At 43.4% G+C, this 25,197-nt stretch overlaps 1 protein-coding gene across 8 annotated transcripts in view; it reads left to right on the top strand.

Annotated features, from left to right (window-relative positions):
- The window catches only part of PRDM2 (PR/SET domain 2), a 122,960-nt gene that overhangs the window by 27,983 nt on the left and 69,780 nt on the right, over nt 1-25,197 (top strand). For 7 of the 8 annotated variants that reach the window (XM_049618048.1, XM_049618052.1, XM_049618053.1 and 4 more), the window contains 4 exons: nt 4,285-4,402; nt 6,330-6,433; nt 18,220-18,372; nt 24,493-24,619. In XM_049618048.1, the coding sequence (XP_049474005.1) occupies nt 4,285-4,402; nt 6,330-6,433; nt 18,220-18,372; nt 24,493-24,619 (502 nt within the window). Of the gene's footprint in view, nt 1-3,622; nt 4,158-4,284; nt 4,403-6,329; nt 6,434-18,219; nt 18,373-24,492; nt 24,620-25,197 lie in introns of those variants that run through there. The other variant, XM_049618051.1, reaches the window with a different exon arrangement.

Here is a 25,197-nt window from a genome sequence, read left to right as displayed (position 1 = left end):
TGCCTTTATTCTGGGATGGCAAGGATGGGCGGTTGGCCACTCCAGAAGGGGGAGCAAGGGTCCTTCCTGGCGCCTGCAGTTTGGTCTCTGGCTGGTCACCTTCTATTCCTCGTATTCTGTGTAGTTCAGCAGGTGATCCATTTCTCCTAAGGTGTTACCCCTACCTACCTCTCCCGCGTCAGCTCCAGCTGCTTTTCCCTCACCTTCTCTGCTCTGGACTCGCTGGTCTTTTTGCCTGTCTGTTCTGTGATCATATCAAGCTTATTCTTGAGTCAGCAAGGGTCCTTGCTGATTACCTGTCCTGGTGTGTTTGCCCCCCCATACTGTCACATGATGCCCTTCTAGAAGCACTCTGTTTAAAATAGCACCCTACCCATCTCCGTCACTGTGTCCTCCTCTTGTGCCTAATTTTTCTTCAGAGCATCAGAAAGTACCAGGCATTGTATATCCTCGGTTGATTTTGTTGGTCTTCCTCCATAGAGTGACACATTGTTAAGGCAGAGGAGGTGCTTAAAACATTGCCTGGCCCGGAGAAGGGACTCAGAAATTGAGTAGATGCTGCAATTTCTTTTACAGAAAAATTGATCTGGGAAGTAGTCCCAGGATCAAATGGTGATCTTCAGTGTAGGAACCAACATGACCTTGTTTAGAGTATAATATTACATCTAATACTCTAAGGATGTTCACATGTATAAATATATGTGTATATGTATGTTCGTGTGTATAAATGAGATCCCAGTTTATATATGGGTGGGGGAGAGAAATTTTCTTTTAAATAGTCTTTTGTTCTAAAGGTTTACTTGTAAATTGCGTGCTAAGAATTGAAAGCATATATCACATTTTCTAAAAAAGAATTCTTATGTTGGCCCAGAAATATACCTACCTCACATTCAAGAAATTCAGGCACATGGAAAAAATGCTTTCCGATAGATGACCCAGCTATTTTATTTATTTCTAGCCCTCCTTTTTCTAAAAAAGTTTTAAGTTGGTTTACAAGAATTATGTATTCATTCAGGTATTTAAATGACAACAAACATGTTGTGTCCCCTGCTAAGCATTGGGAACGCAACATCGAATAAGATAGATACCATCTGGGGCGCCTGGGTGGCTCAGTCAGTTGAGCGTCCGACTTCGGCTCAGGTCATGATCTCGCGGTCCGGGAGTTCGAGCCCCGCGTCAGGCTCTGTGCTGACAGCTCAGAGCCTGGAGCCTATTTCGGATTCTGTGTCTCTCTCTCTCTCTGACCCTCCCCCATTCATGCTCTGTCTCTCTCTGTCTCAAAAATAAATAAATGTTAAAAAAAAAAAAAGATACCATCTGTCTTCACTGTAGTTTATCAGAGGAGGTACGTTAAACACATAATTTTACAACTAATTATTTGTAAACTAAGGAAGGGAAGAGGCAGTTTCCAGCTGGAGCCATTGCAGCTGGAAAGGTGAGAGCCAGGTCCTGGGGCTGCCAGGGTTGGCTTGGTGTGGTTGGAAGTCTGCAAATTTTAGTTGAGTCTTGTAGTGTGAAGGCTACTAAAATATAAAAAAAAACTTTCCTCCACTAGGTAAATGAGCCCAAATTTACAAGCAGGGAGGGCTTCACCAAAAGCAGGTAAATAAATGCATAGGAATTTGTCTTATCTTTTTTCTTGTGGCAGTTCTGCTGAGGTCCTTTCTGTTCACAGGTGTATCAGAAATGTTAACACACGTGGTCTCCAGATTACACTCCAGTGACACATTTCCCGTGGGAATCACCATTCCTGCCTCAGGAGCCGTTGGCTGCCGTCACTGCCATGGAAGTTGGGAGGTTTTAGGGCAGAGGTTCTCAGATTCTGTTCCAGCAGAATTTTTTCTTTTTTGTTTTCTTTTTTTTTTTTTTTTTCAGGTTTATTGAGGTATAATTGACGAATTGTAAGATATATGAAGTATACATAGTGGTAATTTGATATATGTGTAACCATCTAAGTTAACTACCCCATCCATCATCTCTCATATTTATCCTTTTCCTTTTTTTTTTTTTTTTTTTTTTTTGTGAGAACATTTCTCTTAGCAGATTTCAATTCTATAATACAGTGCTATCACCTAGAGTCAACATGTTTTACATTAGATCCTCAGACCTTATCCAGCAGAATCTTAGCTGGAAAGAGCACAGTAGTTATGAACATGGGCTCAGGGTCAGACAGACAAAGGTTCAAATCCTGGTCTTGAGCAACTTAGACCACTTCCCTAAGCCTCAATTTCCTCCTTAATGGGTGTGTTGGTGTTGGGGGTGGGGGTGAGGGGATAGGGCAGGGGCGGTGCCAGAGGAAGCAATGACAGTCCCTGCCCCTTGAGCTGTTTGGAGTAAATGCCATCATGCACAGAAGACGGTTAGTGCAGTGCCTTGTACTGAGGCCCTGAGGACTTTCTCAGGAAATGCTAACTTATTAGTATTATTGTCATAGTGTCTGGAAGTACCAGTTTAGAGCAGCTGATGCACTGTCTTTTCAAAGCTCCTAGGGAGGTTAAATGGTGTCAGATCCTTTTAAATCTTAGGCTAGGGTCCTATCTGAGGAAGGAGAAGAAAACTTCCTCACGCTGCTAAGTGGCCATGTGCTGATGGGACTCAGAGCCTTAGCTGAGTACTTCTTCATGTTTGTCCATGTTATTATTTGTCCAATAATTATTATGTAGCCTAGGGTACCCACTGCCTGTTCCCCCTTTGGAAAAAAGATTAATACCTGTTCCCCCTTTGGAAAAAAGATTCCTGTTTCCAGAATCACCATTTATAGATTAAAGTTTTAAAAATGGGGTACCATATTTAAAAGTGAGAAATTTGTGTGCTGAATTTATTCACACTGTAGCTAATTAAAAACACCATCAGACCCATTTTCGGGGGCAGTTTTGGCATTCTTGTGTCTTGAAAGGCATTTAACGTGTGCTTGGTATTATTGTCAGAACCAAGCTGTAGATCCAGCAGGATCACAGCGTTCGTGCTTCCAGAGTGTCGGCACTGTGAGCTTTTGCCCTGTTTGAGAAGGGAATCTCCGTCCCTGGGGGCCCGCTTGTGTGCATCCCGACTCGAAAAATGCCAGAGAGTGGACCTTCATAATGAGTTGCTCCTTGCTGGGGATTTATTTCTCTTAAAGCAGCCTATTGATACTTTAAACAAACAAACAAACAAACAAACAAACACAGCACAGAAAACATCAACAAAAATAATGTTGGGATTACACAAACGTGGATGATTTCTTGTCTTTGTACAAAACATTCTTAAAAGCTGTAAGAGCTTCATTGTGGGGAAGTTAACTTCCTTAGGTTGGAGTTTGCTTTTTGCTTACTTTGGTATCTTTGAAAATCCTTGAGAAGTGTTTCCCTTTGCAGTGAAATAAAAAACACCTAAGACTAAAGGACCCATCATTGTTAGTGGTGTTATGATATGTACGTCGGTTCTTTGGGGGTATATGGGATAACAGTCAATACAAACTTGGTTTTCCTTTGATTGAACGTTATTTTCAAACTAACAGTCATGTTTTACCAGTTGCCTCAGATTTTTGCTTTCTCTTCCCTTATATAATATGTACCTAATAGTAATGTTATTTCTTAAGATTAAAGTGAATTTTGGTTAGTAATTACATACAATTCCCTATTTCTTGGAGACTGTGATATTCTGGCAACTTTGCTATTTAATGTGACTTGATAGAAGCGGCAAATTACTGCTTCCGGGAAAGGTTGCATTTCCATTGAGGGCCCAGAAAAAGTTGTAGTGTTCTTGTCGGAATATTCAAGCCCCTGTTAAAGGGGGTGTTGGCTCCAGAAGGATGAAAACATAGGTGGCGTGGGGTCTGGCCGGCTGGCTGGGCCTTTGCAGTGTGTGCCAGAAGTACTCGTTTAAGTAGGAGTGTTGATTTTTATTTTTTAAGCGTTCTAAAATGCTGACGGTAGCCTTGGACTGAAAAGGAAGCTGAAGCCGTATCTTACTTCCAGATTCTGTGGGAGTTGAAAACAGTGTGGTGCCAGAGATTCGCGTAGTTTGAAAATGACTACAGGTGGCTGAACAAAACAGATTAACACAGACAGACTTGAAGGTTGCAGCAGTTTCCTTTGGAGACTCACAACAATGAAAGCAACTCCTGAAATGCTCTGCATCTCGCATCTTGTAGTCTCCGTCTGGCTTGCCAGCTTCAGGTTGCAGTTACAGTTTTGCATATTTGCTTATTGGACCAGAAAAAAAAAAAAAAACAAAAACCAACAAAAAACCCACCAACTGGGTTTGCTTCCCTCTGCTCTGATCCTTCTGTTCCTTGACTTGCAGAACGCCACCGAGCCTGTCGCAGCTGCTGAGAGCCTGGCTGAGGTGCCTGAACATGTGCTTCGAGGACTTCCGGAGGAAGTGAGGCTTTTCCCATCTGCTGTTGACAAGACTCGGATTGGTGAGTACTAGGGTCCCCGGAGGGGACGGGGAGGGGAAGGGGGCAGCCTGTGTGGAGGTGGGGAGCTCATCATAAAAGCAACAGGTTTACACTTTGATTTCGAACACTGTGTGGTGTTTCTGCATTTTCCAGTTAAGAATCCAGGGTGGACGTAGATTCTAAAACTGAACCAGAAGTATCTCCACGCCCACCACCTCCCGTCCTTCGTGATTCAGCCCGCGTGTTCCCTTCCACGTTTCCTCGGGGCTCTTCGTACTACAGAGCGTATTCCTTCCTGTCTTGTTTCACTGGGACTTGAGTGTGACTGTGCCGTTATATTTAATCTCATCCTTGTGTATCGTCACATCTGCCCGTGCATTGATTTGAGTGCCTTCATTTCTCATTTCTCTTTATGTCTCCAGTACCTGACGCATTATGGACCTCAGCAGGTACTTGGACGAATGACGATCTGAGCGTACCTGAATGCTTCTGGCTGGGATTTCTCATTGAATACAAACCAAGCTTTTGTGTATTTGGTTTTGCTTTTGTGACCTAATCTTTAGACGGGAGGCTAATAAGGAAGTAAACCATAAAAATTTAGTCAAAGTACATTTTTGGAATCTATCACGTTTGTATCCCTTTTCGTTTTTTTGTTTTTTTTTTTTAAGATGTATTTCTGATATTCCAGTTGATGTGTATATGTGTGTGAATAAATTGTTAATAAATGCTTTTCCTAATTCTCACTGAAAAAGTATTCAGTAAGCAGCTTGAGCGCTTACATCATTCACGGGAAAGTGGTTGATTTTATTGCGCCACTAACTGATCGTTAGCTCTGTTATCAAACTGGATTCGTAGACTTACAGGAGAGGGAAACTTGAACCTCCTAGCTGGGCAGGACTGGCTCAGTCTCCGCCTTCCTTCTGTGCCTGAGGAAATGGAGACCAGAAGATGAGGGAACTTGTCCAAAGGGATGTTGTCAGGGAGCGTCACCTCTGGGTGCCGGTTCCCTTGGCCCCACCACCACCTTCCGCCGTTTTGCCTGCTGCCTTCTGCGGCTCGTCTGTTTGCCTATGGGTAGTGCACAGAAAAACAACAGCCTAGCAGCAGGAGCAGCAGCAGCGGTATAACTCTTGGCTGTTTGCAACTCTGAAGAGTGAGTTGTTACAGTAGCCAAGTTTTCTAGCAGCAGCAGCAGCAGCAGCAGCAGCAGCAGCAGCGGTATAACTCTTGGCTGTTTGCAACTCTGAAGAGTGAGTTGTTACAGTAGCCAAGTTTTCAGGAGACCTAGCCGGAGAGGAAAGAGTGTTCCGTTTTGAGCGCGCTTCAGAAATACTTATTCACAAAACTGTATTTCTCAGCCTTTGTGAAAGCAATTCATGTTCATTGGAGATCATTCCAAATCTGCGGAAAAGTAGAAAGAGTTAAAAATTATTTATGGTTTCGGGGCGCCTGGCTGGCTCAGTTGGTGGAGCATGTGGCTCTTGATCTCGGGGTCATGAGTTTGAGCCCTGTGTTGAGTGTAGAGATTACTTAAATAAATAAATACATCCTAAAACAAAAACATTCCCTCGAAAAATTATAGTTTCACTCCTCGTATTTTTTCTCGTTAAGTTGTTATTGTGCTGTTCTCTGGGTATTTGTGATTGTGCCATCTGGGTAATTTTACATGTGAGAAATAGAAACAAACAGATAGAAAACATTCTTTCCTACTTGTAAAACAGGGTAGGTTCTTTACAGGCTATTTGGGAAGTACAGAAGAATACAAAGAAGAAAAATAAAAATCTTCCTGAAGACTTGATTTCATTTGATTTCACTTGCTCTCCATTGATTTAACATTATCTTGCTTTTAGACCGGCTAGCCTTTTAACTATTTTGTGAAACAGAATTGACTTTAATGCTTTGATCTTTAACCACAATACTTTATAAAAATATTGGTTTTATTTTCTAGGTGTCTGGGCCACTAAACCAATTTTAAAAGGCAAAAAGTTTGGGCCATTTGTTGGTGATAAGAAAAAAAGATCTCAGGTTAAGAATAATGTGTACATGTGGGAGGTAAGAAAGAATTCTGGTTCTTTGTTTATCAGCATTCAGTACGTTTTTAAAGAAATCATTCTATTCTCTCAGGATTCGACATTTGAAATTAAAATAGTTCGCTTACTATGTTCTTTAAAATCAAAAATGTTTTTATTAAAGAGAAAATGTGTTTCTTTGGATACAGACCGCCATTTACATTTGTATTTTGAAGCGGCTTGAGTGTCCTCAATGATGAATGTCACATCCAGTTTTTATATTGCCTTGTTCAGGGTGTTTTGCTTTACAACCAAGACTTTGGTCTGTCCCATTGCAGGCTTCCAAATAGGTACCATAAAAGAACACTCTGAGGTGACCACAAATAAAACACTCTTAGGGTCTTCTCTGTGTTTTAGAAAATAATCTCTGTGTTGCTGGAATATTCAGAATTGGATATATTTAGCACATGGCATATTTATAGAGTGCTTCGGACTTCTCAGGAGGCTTTAATTTTGTGCATTTCCTATTCTCACTATGATCCTGGAGGACAGAGTAGGGCATTAGCACATTTCTTACAGAGGTGAGGCCGTCAGGAACAGAGGTGAATTGTTCCTCCCCGTGAGGACCCGTGTCGAGAGTGGTGTTGATGCAGAGCTAGGACCCGTGTCTCCTGCCCGACAGTAAGGCATTTAAAAATGTTTCATTGGATTACCTGGTTTCAGATCCTACCTTTATTTTAGCCTTGTGACTCTGGGTGTAGGGTACTTAACCTCTGGGCCCTAAAATCCTCAATTTAAAAACGGGGACAAGAAGAAATCCCTCATTAAGATAGCTGTGAAGGTAAATAGGTTGTTACTGCTTCCTGGAGCGTTGCATGCAAATTCATCACGCATGTGGAATTTTGTTCAGATCAGGTGCTCTGGGGAAGCTCTCGTGGTCTGATAGGATCTCAGTGGTGTGTGACTCCCTTTGCAAAGCAAGTGAAGTTTTTCGGTGGTTAGGAAAAGCATTCCTATCAGATTGTCTTAAATGGAATCACATCTGTTTCACACGTAAACATACACGGACCTAAAAACAAAATATGCCTAGGAAATGGCTGGATACTTTACATCAAGAAGTTCTGTGACATTTGTACATCTGAGGTATGTCGCTGCTGTTCTCAGTCTCAGTGTTCAGAGCAGTGTTTCTTAACTTGAAGATTCCTCTGGTTTCTTCCAGTAATCTTGAGGTTCTGTATTTGTCGTGAGTCCCTTATAATAAATCTGATGACAGTTAACCCGAAGGGCCTTAGGAAATGAGCAGTTAGCGTGAGAGTAATCACATTATGCTATTTCACTACTTTTGAGGTGAAAGAGCGCTTATATTTGTAGAAAAACTGCCCAGCCAAAAAATGATATTAATTACTCCAGATAATGCCTGTATGATTAAAAATGTCTGGACCACAAAAGTATGCCCCCAAATAAACTGCATTTTTAATTTTAGAAATTTCCCAAGGGAAACTAACAGATATGTTCTACCGGGTCTGCGCTAATCTTAGTGAGGACAGTGTCTGGAAACCAGGAGATGTGTTCTCTCGTTCTGTGTGTGTAATGCTGAGCTTGAACAAATGTCATTAATATTATACCTAAATTTATTGTACCTAATTTACCCGCCTTAACAGTTTGTTATTGTTGGGCATAGCATATAAATCATTAATAGTGTCTTTTGTAAATTAAACTTCGTTTGTATTGAAATTCATACGTAGTATGAGTTCATAGTAGCTTGGTGAATATCCTAATTTGGAGCCATGACATATTAGGGATTCGATTTCTACTTACAAACATGTTAAGATCGCATTGTTAACTTAGGTACTTCTACGTGCATACCACCACAGTTTGTGAGTCTTCTGACATTGCCAGTTCTTGTTATATTTAAAACTTCAGTTCTTGTCAAGGCTGGCTCTTCCTTCTTGGAATTAAAAACAACTGGATGTCACTCAGGTAGTTCCGACTACAAGGTACGTATTCCGTACAGAAACCTGTAAGCCTTTGCTCTGTTAAAATAAAAGTAGATACATGTATAGGTAGAGGCATGCATTCGGCAAAATACAGGAAGCCGCAGTTATAGTGTCCATGTGTCTTGTAAAGAAAGTAAAACACCAAGTAAAATTTAGTATATCCCCAGTGATTTCTTCCAACCTTGGTCTGATCCTCAGACTTGGATCAGAATGGCTTGTATTCAAGTAAGAGAAACTGCTTATCATTGAAATCTCATCTTGGCATTTGTTCTTCTGTTAAAGCCCCTTAAGACCTGCTTATCTTTTAGCAGCCTCGTCTTTTGCCCCAGCTAGAACTCCATCTTAAAGCTAACTAAGACCAAGTGTTAAATTGCTTTTCTTGAGCCCTTGATTGTCTCACAGAGTCTTACGTCCCCTGAGCTTTCACTGAAAACATTCTAGTCAATCAGAAACAACAGGAGAGGAACAATAAAGTATCCTCAGGGTGATGCCCCAAACAGTCAGCTTCTCCTAAAAGGAGAGCAGTTGTTCGAGCAGTTTCTGGTGGGGAACTGCTTGCTGGCAGCTGGAGTGCTGGACTTGGTGTGATACTCCCGGGACTGCCCCCACCCGTGCCGAGAGGTCTGCGGTGATCTGCGCTTCTGACAAAAGCCTTTCAGATTCGCTTTCGTGGGTCTCAGATGGCTTCTTTTGCACTTGTGAGTTGTTGGCACGTGAATTGTTTTGATGCGTTTTTTTTTTCCCCTAGATTTTATTTTTTAGAGTAGTTTTAGGTTCAGAGCAAATTGAGCAGAAAGTACAGAGTGTGCCTGCATACCCCATCCCCCCTTCCTCCCGCCATCGCACCAGGGTGGTGCATTGGTTAGACTTTCAGAGAGCCTGCACTTATGACACATCACTGTCACTTAAAGCTCATAGTTTTCATTAGGGTTCATTCTTGGTGTACATTCTGATAAGTCTCTTTTAAATTGTAAAAGTTATACATGCTCATTGGAAAATAACGTAAACATTACAGAACACTATAAACAAGAAAGTAAAAATCATCTGTGAGTATTTTGGTGAACGTTCCAAGTCTGTGCTTCTCTGCCTGTTTTTCTTCTGTCTCTCACACAGGCTGGTGCATATACAAACACCATATAGAGATGCTTCGTGCAATGAGATCAAAGCGCACATGCAGTTTTGTGACGGGTTTTTCTCTTTCAATTTGCTGTGGACGTGCCCATGTCAAACAGTTTCATCTGCATCATTATGTCCTGTGGCCACATAGAATTCCATTGCATTCTTCCACTATTCAACCAGTTGTCATTTAAATAGTTTTCATCTCTTCATGGTATTAACGACTCTTCTGACTATGAAACTCACCGTGTATACATGTGTGCTGACTTGTCTGGTTATCTTCTTAAGATAAATTCCTGGAAGTATAAATGTTAAGTCAAAAGTTATTTACATTTTAGTCTCTGGTGAATTTTGCTAACAGACCTCCAGAAGGATTGCACGGATTTGTATACCCACCAAAAGTACCTATTTTTTTCTAGCTTTTTAAAACCCAGTATTGCTAACCTTTTTAATGGTCCCCTCCTCCGCCCCATTCTTATAAGTGAAAACTGATGGTTCACTACTTCCGTTTGCATGTTATTCATTTAGACAAATAACTTTTGAATCGGGGATGGTGGGAAGATGTAGAATTGTGTTTCAACTAAAATTGATGAATTATTGCTCTTCAATGAGAAGACTTTAATCATTTGAGGAAGTGAAAAACGTTTTATCCATCTGCACTGTTCAGATTAGACATGAGCAAGTGCATTCCCTAGTCTTTGCTAGCTCAACACTTCTTTTTTTTTTTTTTAATGTTTATTTATTTATTTTGAGAGAGAGAGAGAAAGCTTGCACACGTGCATGTGCACAGGGGAGAGGCAGAGAGAGGTCCCAAGCAGGCTCTGCACTGAGCGCAGAGCCCGGCACAGGGCTCTCTCTCACGAACCGTGAGATCATGACCTGAGACGAAATCAAGAGTCTCACACTTAAACGACTGAGCCAACCCTGGTGCCCCCTAGCTCAACACTTCGAATTTCAGATTATTTCTAAGTTTAAAACGGAGGCAAGAAGAAAAAAGAGCAGAGAAGTCAGCCAGCTGATCCTGTAGAACCTTTTTCTAGAAAGTACTGCTCAGCTCTTCTTTCCATCTTCCAAACCTGCACCAGAGGGGCGGTGCCAGAGGAAAAGACCTGGGTCTCATGGAAATGCAACCTGCCACCTGTTGTTTACAGTCCCACAGCCAAGAGTGCTTTTTACATTTGTAAGTGGTTTAAACAAAAAATCAAATGTTTCGCGACACATAAAAATCATATGAAACTCAGATGTCCGCTCACAAATCAAGATTTATTAGAACATAGCTGCGTTCATTTGTTTGTATGTTATCGATGGCTGCTTTGGCCCTATGGTGGCAGAGTTGAGGAGTTTTGACAAGAGTCCGTGCAGCCTGCAAAGCTGAAAATATTTATTCCTAGTTCTTTACAGAAAAAGTTAGCTGAGCCCTGGTCTCAGTGTGTAGAAAGGAGAAGCAAGTTGGGACGAGTGTGGTGATGACTGGTGTCTTAGGTTTACTGTGAAGCTATGTGGTTGATGGCAGTGAAAAAAATTTTTTTTAATTTTTTAAATGTTTATTCATTTTCGAGAGAGACAGAGACAGAATGCGAGTGCGTTAGGGGCAGAGAGGGAGGGAGACACAGAATCCGAAGCAGGTTCCAGGCTCTGAGCTGTCAGCACAGAGCCCGACAGGGGACTCGAACTCAAGACACGAGATCATGACCCGAGCTGAAGTCGGACACCCAACCGACTGAGCCACCCAGGTGCCCCAGTGGTGAAAAGATTTTGAACTTGGTAGTTACAAGTGGAGTACCTGTACAGTTGGTGGTCATAGAAGCTTCTAGGCCGATCATACTCTTTTCTGTGGAACTTTAGGGCAGATGAGGGCATTGCAATACAGAGAAGTAAGTGATCCTCCCAAATAAGTTAACTTTTACACAGATTGGCAGCTTGGTCTAGTGCAAAAAAAAAAAAAAAAAAAGTCTCTCTGGGAGTCCATTTATTCCTTTATTTTAGCCCCTATTTGTTAAGCTTTTGGCATGTGCTTTTACCAGTGTCCTAAGTTCTGGAGCACCGAGTCTGACATATAATATTCGTGGTATTGCATAGATTACTGGCAATACCCAATGGAGATTTTTGTTTGTGGAATAATAGGATACTAGAAATGCCCTAAGTCTTTCGACAGGTGAGAAATCTGTGTGAGGTGGCTTGCTTCATGCCTTCAAGCTGCCAGTCCCAGAGTCTGGCCTCGCGTCCAGGCTTCCTGGTTGCCTGTTCTGTGCCTTTCCCGCTAGCAGAGCCCGGAGGTTCTTACTTTTTTTGTGGGTTGTGGGCCCTTTTGAAAATTTCTGCAGAAAATGTACAAGTGTGTATATGTACACAACATTTTGCATATCATATATAGGGTTATATGGGATTCTTAAGCATCCATAGTCCAGAGTTAGAATTTCTAATTTACTTGTTTGTTTTTTTTTAAATTTTTTTTTTTTCAACGTTTTTTATTTATTTTTTGGGACAGAGAGAGACAGAGCATGAACGGGGGAGGGGCAGAGAGAGAGGCAGACACAGAATCGGAAACAGACTCTAGGCTCCGAGCCATCAGCCCAGAGCCTGACGCGGGGCTCGAACTCACGGACCGCGAGATCGTGACCTGGCTGAAGTCGGACGCTCAACCGACTGCGCCACCCAGGCGCCCCTACTTGTTTGTTTTTAAAAAATTGTTTATTTTTGAGAGACAGAGCGAGTGAGCATGTGAGCACACGAGTTGGGAGGGGCAAAGAGAGAGAGGGACAGAATCTGAACAGGTTCCACACTGTTAGCGCCGAGCCCGATATGGGGCCCGAACTCAAGAATTGGGAGATCATGACCCAAGCCGAAGTTGGAGGCTTAACCGACTGAGCCACCCAGGTGCCCTGAATTTTTCTCTTGTCTTTTTTTTTTTTTTTTTTTTTTTTTTACATTTATTTATTTTTGAGAGACGGAGCACAAGTCGGGGAGGGGTGGAGAGAGGAGGAGACACAGAATCTGTAGAAGGCTCCAGGCTCTGAACTGTCAGTATAGAGCCCGATGCGGGGCTCGAACTCACGAACCGTGAGATCATGACCTGGGCCAAAGTTGGACACCCAACCAACTGAGCCACCCAGGTGGTCTGAATTTTTTTCTCTTCTAATGTTAGAGAGTATGGGCTGTATTTTGAACCAAAAAGCTCTAACACGGTGTATGTGTGTGTGTGTGTGGGGGGGTGGGCGGTGGGAGGAATCCTGAAAGTGACTTCTACAAGCTGAGTTATTGTTTACTTATGGAACACATGAGAAGTAAATGCTCTGCAAGTTGGGCCTGTAGAGACACGAGCCTCCTGTCTCCCCTTTACTCCTTTTGTCAGTCTCCACAAGTGGGAATAGATATTGTCTCTTCCTGGGAACAGGCGGGGAAAGTGGCAAACAGTGTATGGATCATAATGTTGGAAATGCAGTAAGCTAGATCCCCAGAGGAATAAAGATGGAAAGGAGCCTCAGGAGCATGGACCTCCCGGAGAGGTTCTGTCCCACCATTAGTAATGTGTCAGAGCTGTTTGAAGGGCAAGTCCAGAGAACAGCCAACAGAAAGGCTGTATCACTGTAGACTCTAATTTGCAGGGGGCTGGGGGGTTGTTTGGATGAATGCAAGACGTATCTCAGCATGAGAGTCGATTCAGTATGAGGAAGCATCTTCAGTGCTCTGTCTTAATCCCTGGCAGTGATTTGTGTCAGAGTAAAGTTCGTTACTGTAAGTTGAGAGTGGGTAAGGACCTCCTAGACAAACAGTTGAGGATTCAAATGATGAATGTTTGCATTAATTGAATGAGAGGTTTTTGAGTTTACAAATTTGAATGAACACACGTAGAATATAACAAGTAAATGATAAGGACGGATCTAAATGAAAACCCTCACCCCCAACCCAGGAGGTAAGTATGTTTTATCAGTTTGGTTCGTCCTTTGCAAAGCATCCTCTGTTCTTCAGGAGTCTTTAACTTTGATGCATTTTTAGATTGCGGTGTGTACTGGATTTTGAATGTAGGTGGTTTTATGGCTATTTCAAAAGGATTGGATTAAATTGCATGGCAATTAGGTGGTGTGAAAATTATGTTTTGTTCGACAAAGAGTTAATACCCAGGCTGTGCTCAGTGGTAAGGGCAGAAGGGAGGTCAGGCTTGGGTGACTGAGGGAAGGTCCAGGATGGGAGGAGAGGTTTGGAAAAAGGGAAATTGAAATGGAAGCATAACTGAGGGGACCGGGTTTGAATCCTGGCTCAGAATTTTAGTGACTTCAGTGTTCTAGTAAAATTAGCAGCCTTTCCTAGTGTCTTGATTTATAAAAGGGGCTTACTTCTATATCATAGGGTTCCTGTAAAAGCTAAATAAAATCCCTCATTAAGCATCTAGCCCGGGGCTTGGTGTGGAGATGCTTCTCCCTGAGCTCCGTTTCTCCGAGGAAGGAATTTCCACTTGGAAGTTAATCTGTAAAAATTGTTTTGTATATACACAATCAGGTATCCTTGCCTTGCCTTGTATAAAAGGTGTACCTTTTGTTATACCTTGTTAAAGGGTATACCTTGCTTTGTTAAAAGGGACTCCTATAGATTGGATGAGGAAAAATTCTTGATTATATGAAAATATTTCTCTCTGGGATCAAGTCAGCCGAATATTTTTTGGTCATTCTAAAGATTTGGAAATTGGTTGGTTGCATATCATTTATTGAGCTTGAGCTGGAGTGGGAGTTTGACCTGCCTTTGCACTCGCTTTGTGTGAAAGAAGGGATTCTAGTTCGTTTCCCACTACCCTAGCCTAACAGGGCTGCAGCGCCTTTGTGTTCTAGTTTTGGCGGTTAACGTGAAGCCAGAGCTGTCACATGTTACCGTTTGGGTTCTGTGTGCCAGTCACTGAAATTGATTCTGATTGGAAGCCCAGGTTTGGCCAGCTAAGGTAGAAATTGTATAAAAACATGTTTTCATACCGGTTTCTATCTATAAGGTTAGACTCTCAATAAAAATGAGAAAGCTGCAGATTTAAACTGTGTGTGATGACGGTGGTGATGGCAGGAGGAAGGAGGAGCATCGGTAGGGCCTCTGAGGCCTTCAGTCCAACGTGGGGTTTCATGCCAGAGACGAATTTGCTCTCCCACCCTGTCCCTTCTTTACTTTGAGATCATACGAAGTCAGTGGAGGAAAGGTGGAAAATTCAGATAAACAGAAGAAAGAAAACAAAAATTATGGATAATCCCGCTTCTCAGAGAAAACCGTTGCTGACAGTTTCATGTATTTAGTGTCAGCTTATTTTTCTCCTCAGGCATTCATATGTTGAAAACAAAAATGGCACGTCTTAAGCCATACTTTCTATGACTAGCTTTATTCAGTCATCAATAGTATTGTGTGCACCCTTTACACCAGTAAAAATATTTCCCCAGCTCGTGGTTATCTTTGTTTTCTTCCAATTGTAGAAATCATGTATGTTCATTGGAAAAATTCTTAAGGGATATAGAATTATCTAACAAAATAAAAGATTCCACATAAACTAACAGTTTGTACAAAAGTGCTTTTTAGGTCTGCTTAGTATTCTGCTCTGTGCATGGATTATCATACTGAGCTAATCCGTAGTGGTTTTCACTTAGCAACTAATTGGAAACAGTCTGTAATAAACCACACTGTTAGGAACATTTTTGTACATACATCTTGGTACAATTGCCAATTATCTCATGAGAATAAATTCCTGCAAGTGTGTATGCTCACTAAAGTGTGTGTACATTTTAAAGGTTTTTTTTTGTTTTTGTTTTTTTTTTGTCATGGACTGTTAATAAATTCCATCCAAAAAATGATACCAATTTATTCTCTGATCAGCGTTGTTTGGGAGAATGTCTACTCTCTGGTCCTGTGTTTTTTTCCTTTTTCTCTTAAAAATTTCTTTTTACCAGTCTGCTAGGTAGAAATGATCTAATTTGAAGTTATTTTATGATTATTAGGTAAACTTAATTTATTTCCATGAGATTTTGGTCATGTGTATTCCTTTGTGAATTATTTTTGCACGTTAAAAAAATTGAAGTGTTCATCTTTTTCTGTGAAATACATATTTCAGTTTAAGTATGACTTAGCAGATGCTGCCATCGATTTTGAAACAAAGTGAACCCTACGTAAATAAATAATTCACTCGAGTGGGCTGCCTTGCTCTTTGCAGAGGTCAGTGTTGACCAGGGTGTCAGGAAATTCTGGCACGGCTCATGCTGATATCCTCAGGTTGGTGGGTGGGCTTCGTGTCTCTCCCCAGCTGCCCTCTTTGACTGTGTGGGGTTTTCCAGCACCATCTGTCTCCCGTTGGTTTCCTGGAGCTGTGTCAGTACGTCGGATGGGGTGTGAGTAGGACCATGCCATCCTCTGTGATAAACCAAAGCAACGCTTTTGATCCCTAAATGAGCCCAAAGTCACTACCTACTGTGGACTGACTGTTAAAAGTAGCGACGGCTCCCATTTTACTTAATTCACCATGCTGACAAATGTGACAGACGTCTCTTAAACATTTTAAAGTAAAGCCACTTCTGTTATTTTGGCATTTAAAATTTAACTTTAAAATTTGCATTGTGAGGCTCTTGGTGACACACCGTTTGGGACTTCCCTTTCTCTTTGTTTAGAGGGAGAGGAGTGGATGGCCCGCGCGGGTGGCCCAGTCGGTTAAGCGTCTGACTTGATTTCGGCTCAGGTCACGATCTCATGGTTCGTGAGTTCAGGTCCCACGTTGGGCTCCGTACTGACAGTGTGGAGGCTGCTTGGGAATCTCTGTCTTCCCCCCCCCAACTCTCAAAAAGAAATAAATATTAAAAAAAAAGGGGGGGGAGTGTGTGTGCACGCATACTTGTATGCACTGAGGGTGAATGAGAGTGAGTTTGAAGAGGGGTCTGCAGCAACAGGGAGAGCTTTTCTTTGGAGTGGTGCAGAGAGGGGTTTCAGTAACCAGACAGTTTTTGAATAAACTCACAGGGGATGGCCCTGAATACCTTTATGTGTGACAGCATCCTTACATCCGTTCCATAGTTATTTATTGAGGGCCTACTTGGTGCCAGGTACCACTCCAGATATTGGGAGCACTGCAGTGAATGAAAAAAGGCTAACATGTCTTCTCTTCCCGGAGCCTATACTCTGGTGTGACGATGCAGTCACCAGATAAAAAAAGTAAGTCCCTGAGTAGATCTCATACTTTACAAGAGCATAAGTGCTATGGAGAAAAACAAATTGGGGGGATGACTGGGGGCTGATGGGAAGAGAGGGATTTGTAGTTTTTAAGCAGGATGGTCAAGGAAGGTGCTGGTAAATATGGTAGAGGTCAGGCAGATTTTCTTTTCTTTTTTTGAATTGGGTGACTTTGGGAAAGTTCAGTTGAATTTTGATCCTCAACTTCCACATGTTAAAAAAGGAGATGATAACGAACCTACCCTATTAAATGAGATAAGATGGAAAGCATATAGCACTGTGCCCGACATCCAGTTCCCAATAGGAAGGAAATACGGTTAGTACCCAGTAAGGTTGGGCGCTGCCCCCTGCCAGACACAGGCTTGGAGATGCAGGTATGGTCAGAAGAGCTGAGAGTGGAGAGTGGGAGTTTTGTTCCGGAAGGAAAGTCGCAGTAAAGAAGAGTATGCAATGTGGGGAGGAGAGGAGAGAAGAAATGAGTGGCGGGAGTCTTCGCTTCATATACGTAGGGAAGGAATGGAAGCATCGAGAGTCTTTCCTTTCTTTCCTAAAGAGAAGTAAAAGACTCATTTCTTTCGCTTTATTTTTGACAGGCCTACCACCAGTTGGTCCTGCAGCTCTAGCTCAGTGCCTAATCAAGTGTTTTTACGGTCTAGTTTGGGGGAAGTAAAAACAAAAAAAAAAATCTATATATATGTGTGTATGTGTGTGTGTGTGTGTACAAAGATAAAAGTTAAAAATAGCTGCTAAATAGATTTTCTTTAAAATGAAGGAATGAGAAGTGCTGGACACGTGGTAGAGGCCAGTGGGGCGGGGACATTGACCAAGAGTGGATGATCAGGGAAAGTTTCTTGCAAGAGTAAGTTTGATCTGAGTCCTGAAAAGCGGCTTGGGTTTCCGGTCTTGGAAGGACACTGATATTTCCCGAAGTATGTTCCATGACACCTTAGTCCTGACGGATGCTTAGATAAGGTTTGGAGGGTCAGCTGGGTCTGCCAGGGCTTCGTACGCCGTCACTCACGTGGACCTTCGTACTGCACGTTCACTCACTGAAGTTCTTTTTCAGCCTTGCAGTAAAGGGACCCGCCAAACCGTGTGGTCTGGCAGGACCAGGCCCCTGCACTTGACTTGCAGAACAACCCAGAACACTCAGGGGATTTGGGTGCGATGGGGCATTGCTGGACGCTCACTCTTCTTCTCAAGTTCACGTAGGGACTAGGACTGTCACTCGTCTTTGTGTACATACAGTATTTGCAGAGCATTTAGAGATCATTAAACACAATTACTACAGTTGTTTAGGTTTAGGAGAGAAAAATGACTCAAGTCCAGATAGAAAAATGAGTAATGAGGATTATCAGTTTTGGATCTCTGTTATCTTTTATTTTTCTTTTCTTTGCTGCTAATTTAGTTTCTGTGAAGCGTTTTGTAGAGTACTTGGATATGACGAAAAAGAGTTGTCTTAAAAGTTGAAACTGGACACATTTTAAAGACATTTCTATTTTAACAAAGGTGTTTACCTCCCCCTCCCCCCCAGGTGTATTACCCAAATTTGGGATGGATGTGCATTGATGCCACCGATCCAGAGAAGGGAAACTGGCTGCGGTATGTGAATTGGGCTTGCTCAGGAGAAGAGCAGAATTTGTTTCCGCTGGAAATCAACAGGGCCATTTACTATAAAACTTTAAAGGTAAGAGTGTTAAAGCTGGTCTGCTCTAGTCACTCTGTGTGCAGTTTTGCAAAAACTGTCCTCACTTGGAACTGACAAGAATGACTTTGCCGACCTTGGAAGGATTATATTTGAAAATGGTTCATCAACACACGGGAAGGTCTTTGTTTTAAATCTACAGTTGCCACCGCTTTGTGTGCGCTAAAGCACGAAGATCGCGTTAAGTAATTACACCCTGCCCCCTCGCAGAGACCAACGAGTGAGGTGTGTGGCAACGACTTCCCTCCTCCTACGATACGGAGGCGTCACGAACGGTCTGACTGGCAGACGTGTCGACTGTAAGCAACTGTCGCCAGCTGCGGTGGTTCTGTGCTGACCGAAAACATGTACTTGGTCTTCGGTATAAGGCAGCCTTGGATTATTAGCTTTTCTCTTCTGTAGATGTGATTCAGAATGGAAATTAAACAGAGTGGGTTTCTTCTTCCTGCCAAGTTTTTATTTAGAGACGTTAGTTGTTGAGATGAAAAGAAGAGGCAGATCATTTTTTAGAGTTTGTGGTGAGGTCACAGGTCACCGAGTGCATTCAGGGTACTGAGTACATTGGGAAGCACTGAGTATCATCGTTATTTCTGCAACAGGCGAGTCTGGGTCTTTGTCCCTGCTCAGGTTCTCTGGGAAGGCGAATCTGTACCGATCGTGCGCGGAAACGTTCTCTAGAGAGTCTTACGGCTCTAAAGATAGATGATGATTGCTTTTTGGAATACATATGTTTACTAAAATTGCTGTAATTCACATTTCTGTTTATTCACTTCCATTTAAAAATGTCATAGGCTGGGGGACAGTCCGTGAAAACAGATTATCTCCGCGGAGTTGAAATCTCTCGATGAGCAAGCATTGAAGACCGTGGTCAGCTTTGCAACATGCTGAAATTTGCCTGTGCGGGGGCACGAGGACTTCTGAAAGTTCAGTTAGCACGGAGCTGTTTAATTTTCCTCTGCTGTATTTTTCCTGTCATCTGTAGCCAGTGGGACTGCCCTTTACTTCAGATACACCCATGTCCTTGATTCTAATCCCTGCAGGAGATATTTTTCTGTGGTGTATTCTCATTTAAAACGTCCACAACCTTCGTTCTCGTTTTCTTTCTGCTGACGGTAATAGCGTGATTTCCTAGTAGGTACTACTATACGGTTTTGTTACACTGCAGTTTGAAATTGGAGTCAAAATTTGATTGGAGAATTCACGCGTTGTCTCTCAAATTTACTTAAAGTGAGCATTACATCTGGTTAAATCGAGGTAGAATCCTGGTGGAGATGAAGGGCGGGCGAAGGGATGAATAGGAGAGGATCGAGGGAGTAGAAGCGAGGTTCCAAGGGAGAGCAAGTCCGGGGTGACGTTCCCTCACTGCGGTTCCTTTGTAAGACTTCCGGTTAAAATGTGTTCACCTCCCTGGTAGCAAATCTGAGAAACAGTGAGAAGCAAGAGAGCATAGTGTCTGGGAGAGTGAACTCTGAAGCCCGACTGCTGGATTAAATCTGGGCTTGCTGTGTGACCCAGGGCAAGCCATTGGGACTTTACCTAGCCGTGCAACCGTAGGCAGCTCACCTTTCTGTGCCTTAGTTCCCTCGTTTGTAAGATACAGAGAAATACAGTATCGACCTCACGGTGTTACCATGATTACGTAGGTGAGTAGAGGTAGAGCTCTAGCGCCTGCTCAGGGCTAAGTGCCGTGCCGGCTGTTATTTTTGGTGAGGTGGTGTAATGCCGTGGTTAGGAGTGGGGGGGCCCTGGAGCAGACTGGCTTGTGAGTGAATCCGGGCTTCTAGATGTGCGACCATGAGAAGTTGCTTACACCGTTCTCGTTTTCTCCTCTGTGAAAATGGAGTTAATAGCACAGTTAACACGTCTGGGTGTCGTGAAGGTTAAACGAGCCACTGTAGGTGAGGTTCTGTGAGCAGTTCCTAGCCTAACCTAAGCGCTCCCAAGCGCACGACTACCACCATTCTTACCTGTCTCTGTCTGAAGTGACATAGTTCTGTCTTTGCAGACTTCCCCCGGTCCTGAACTTTGGTGTTTGCTCACGTATGCGCAAGACCTTTCAGATTCCTTGCTAGTGATTATCTCACTACAATCTTCCGGATAAAGCTTTCTGTGGGTTAGGTTTTGCAAATGAAACTACGTGTGATGTTCTTCTTGGCTATGTATAGCCTCCTCAACTATTACCCAGATAATTAGGAAATCTCAAGACTGGTTTTGTTTGTAGTATGATGAGAAACTATTTTAAATTTCTGAAAGTTAGTTGTTAGCCTGTCATCCATTCATTCATCTCTTCATTACTTTGATAAACATTTATTGAGAGTCTAATGTGTACTAGGGGTTCTCCTGTGATAGTGAACAGGACAGTCTCTGGTCTCCTGGGACTACAGTTTATGGCAGAGGAGGCAGATAATAAACAATGAGTAAAATGATAATTTTGTGAAATTACATAGTTTTATATATATATATATATATATATCTCCATCCCTCCTCATGGGTCAGGGAAGACAAGACAAATGTGAAGACCCTCTCCCCACCCTCGTACCATGGGAAGGAGCCAGGCACACAGAGATCTCTGCAGAAAGAACAGTAGTCTAGGAAGAGGGGCCCCGGTAGAAGCAAAGGCCTTAAAGTAGGGATAAGCTAGACTTTGTTTTTTTTAAGGAATAGAACAAAGGCCAGTGTGGCTAGAGCAAGGAGGGGAATGATAGCTGAGGCTAGTGAGGTGGCCAGGGGTCAGATCAGGTGCGGCCTAGTGGCCTGCAGGGAGAAAGGTGAATTTCAGTCTTCAGTTCATCCATTTGAGAGTTGAGGCGTCTGATCTGTGACTTTGAAGAGAGCAAATGTTGGGGATAGATTGTAGGTGGCTGAGTGTTGACGTGCTTTGTGTGTTCCTGTAATTCTGGAGGATTTCTCTTAGTTTGACCTCGTGTCAGGAATATTTATTGGAACCTTGCCCCTTCCTAATTGGTCTGGTAAGATTTCAGGTTTATATATATTTGCTGATATTTCGATAAGAGAGTGTGCTTGGTTCTTCTGTAAGCCTGTCAGAACCCAAAGGAAACACTGACAGATCTTAAAGTCTTCTTGTTGTTGTTTTGTTGAACATCAAAATACAATATACACAAAAGAGGTTTTTTGGACTTTAAACTTTACTTTTTATTTATTTGTTTATTTATCAAAAAAATTTTTTTTAGATGTTAATTTATTTTTTGAAGGAGAGGGAGACAGAGTGTGAGTGGGGGAGGGGCAGAGAGAGAGGGAGACACAGAATCCGAAGCAGGTTCCAGGCTCTGAGCTGCCAGCACAGAGCCCGATGTGGGGCTCGAACTCACAAACCACGAGATCATGACCTGAGCCGAAGTCAGATGCTCAACTGTCTGAGCCACCCAGGCACCCCATCGACTTTACTTTTTAAAATGTGGGTTTGTATTTAATGTGTTTAGGACATAATTTTTCTTCTCTGAAATTTGACTTACAAAATCTTAACTGTGCTCTTATAAATAAAATAGATTGTTTTCCTCTTCCTAAAGGTCTCTTGTGTAGCTGTTTTACTACGAAGTTGGGAAGGCTGTAACTCCATAATACAATAATCTCCCACTTGCTAACAGTTTTGCAGGTTGTTCAATAGCTAACAAATCGGGTTGCTCTTAACCTAGATGTTCACCAGCTCATTAGGTATTTAGACGTGTTATATTAGATTTAAGAACAGATTCTGTTGTGTTTTTGCATTGTGTGTTTTGCAACAAAGGAGTACCGTCCTAAATGAAGAGTTTGTGTTGTTTATCTTCACACAGTTGCTAGTACAGTTAGTACTCTGCAGAAGATTGCAGTGGATGAGCAAGGAAACTTAAGCTCAGAGTCTGGGAGGTATCTTGAAAATGCCCAGTGGGTGTCTTGTAGCCATTGTTCCCGTTATGCTGTTTAGGTTAGGAATAAATTTGGAATAATTTTTCCTCCCTCCTTTGCATGTTTCTTTTCTTACTTTGGTCTTATTGAAGTCCTCACTTGCTTATATGAACCCTAATCATTTCAAATATTATATGATACCACCATTTCATAAATATGTGGCTTACAAAATAGTAGAGAAGCAAACTATACATTTGGAACTAGAAATAGCTGACTTAAATAAAAAAGCCTGCCCTTCAGCAGAAACAGATTTAGCTCATCAGAATGCCAAAAGACATCTGTAATGATTACTTCAACTCATTAAAAGCCCATATATCAGATTAAGTTTTTTTGGTTTAGGTGCAGCTGATTCAAGAAGGAAAGTAATAGTACATTGGTTTAAAGATGAGAAAATGGCAGGTTTTAGCCTTCTCTGGGGGAGCAAAGAAAACAGTCGTTATATTCTTTTAAAGAATTCAGAATGTCTTAAATTTGGACTATATAAACTGAGTTTTGCAGAGAAGGAAACAAAGTAATGTCTACTTTCAAGGGCTTTATCTAGATGGGAAGGTATGTTCAAATGAGGAGCTATGCTGTTTCTCAACAGGCATCTCCGATGGAATTCACCTGCGCTTAAGAACAAGGCCATCGCCTTCCATAATCATAGTGCAGTGATCAAAATCGGGAGGCTAATACTGACACAATATTTTATTAGCTAATCTATACACCTTTTCACATGCTGTTAGTTGTTCTGTTCATGTCCTTATAGGAAAAGAATGCTCGGTTGCATTCAGTTATAATGTCTCGTCAGTCTCCTTAGTTTGGACAGTACTTCAGTCTTTATCTTTTATAACCTTTCAGTTTTGAGAGACTGGTCCGTTATTTTGTAGAATGTCGCACAGTTTGGGCTTTTCTTAGGTCTCATGATTAAATTATGGTTATGCTCTTCAGGCAGAGATCTCCATAAGTGATGTTCTTTTCTGTGCGTTATATCAGGAGGCACATGATGTTGATTTATGTAATTAGAAGGATACTGTTTTTCCCTTTGTAATTAATGAATGTTCTATGAGGAGGTATTTTGAGACCATGCTAATAGTCAGTTACACCCAAAATTTACTTCCTAGTTTTAGCATCTATTGATGAATCAATTATTACTGCACTGATTGCCAAATGGTGATTTTCGAATTCCATTATTTGTTTTTCATTGATTAGTTGGGATCTACTTTAAGGAAGAGCTTTCCTTCTTATTGACTTCATTCATTTATTTGTATCAGTATGGGCTGATGGACTCTTACTTTATTCAGTGGGTTTTACTTGGAATTTTACTTGTATTGTTACTCTTGGAACTTTCTGAATAGATGAGTCATTGTGAATAGATGAGAAACCACTAAGCCATTCCTTAAATTCTGTTGAGGAATGTGATGTTTCCACACTCGGTGTGTTTTTTTCTTCAGGATCTTCTACGCGTAATCAGCATGGTGGTGGTATATGTCCTCGCCACTCACATGGCTGTTAAGAGTTCATGTTTTAGGAGCATAGTACCTGGGAGGTACTTTTAGGAATTTAAAAGTTGTCTGGTGCAGAGGGCGAGGCAGTGGCTTCTCCCTGGGCTCGAGCAGGTCGGTGGCAGATCCTAGAGCGTAGAGTGCGCGGACGCCTGCGTCTTACGTGCCGCCTCTTACTTTAGCATTCCCGTGATCTCGTTAGCTGTGCGTTTTTAAATGTGCAATGACATACACTTCTTCCTTAACATGCTGAACTTGCTCTTGGCATCCGAAACGTACGCTGGTAATTAATTAGCGTTCAACACTTCTCTTCCCAAAGCACCTGGTTCTGTTAAATTAACGCTATTTCTCATCAGCTCCGATTTCGTGGGCAAAATGGTTCCGTGTTTTATTTTTCCTTCTGCGTGGGCAGTCGTGAGGCTGCGAACAGTGAGCTGCTTCGGTAGTGTAGGGCAGTTTGGAGTGGACGGCGGTCGCGCCCAGCCAGGTCCGTAGGTCCGCCCGCGCGGACCCGGGGGAAGAGGAGGCGGGCCGGGAAATGAGGTCCTCCTTCCAGCAGAGGGGCCCTGCCCGCGGCCGCCAAGGGTTAAGGAGCCCTTCCTGCCGGGCTGGCCTGGCTCGCCGCCCCAGCTGGGAGCGCCGCCCCCGCCCCGCCCCGCCCCGCCAACAACCGCCGCTCTGATTGGCCCGGCGCCTGTCTCTTCTCTCCCCGCAGCCAATCGCGCCGGGCGAGGAGCTCCTGGTCTGGTACAATGGGGAAGACAACCCCGAGATAGCAGCTGCGATTGAGGAAGAGCGAGCCAGCGCCCGGAGCAAGCGGAGCTCCCCGAAAAGCAGGAAAGGTAGGAGCCCGCGCCGCCCCGGCTCCCCCGCCGCCGTCGGACCGGACCGGGCCCGGGCTCGGCCGAAGCCCGCGGCGCTCCGTGACCTTCCCCGGCCCGGCCCGGCCCCAGCCCGCGATCCCGGCCCCCGGTCGTCCCCCTCCCTCCTCCCCTCCCCAGGGCCGCTGCTGAATCACGGCCGGACGCCGCGCTCGGGCTCTTGGCTAACTTGGGGCCGAGGAGCCGGGCGCGCAAAAGTGAGCGGACCGAGCGCCGGGAGGGTCGGCCGAGGGCTGCTTGTCACTTCGCTCGGAACCTCCGGAATAGCCGCACTTGCGGGAGGGAGCGGCGGCCGGTCTCTTCCAAAGCCCTGCGCGCCCGGCGTATTCTTAGCTTTTTTTGTGTGTGCCGTTCGCCAGCGAACGCGTCACGGAATGTGTTCCGAGGGTGACATTTCCAGGTCTGCAGATTCGTGCGGCCAGGGCCGGGCCGGGCGCGCGGCGGCGGGTGCGCTCGTCTCCGGGGGCAGAGAGCGGGCCGGGCGGGCCGTGCCCCGCCGCTCTGTCCCCCCCGCGCCGCCCCGGCCCGCCCCGGACGGA

This window comes from Panthera uncia (assembly GCF_023721935.1).
Source record: "Panthera uncia isolate 11264 chromosome C1 unlocalized genomic scaffold, Puncia_PCG_1.0 HiC_scaffold_4, whole genome shotgun sequence".
Classification (NCBI taxonomy): domain Eukaryota; kingdom Metazoa; phylum Chordata; class Mammalia; order Carnivora; family Felidae; genus Panthera; species Panthera uncia.
Note: the sequence above shows the minus strand (reverse complement) of the source record. Positions and strands in the feature narration are given on the sequence as shown.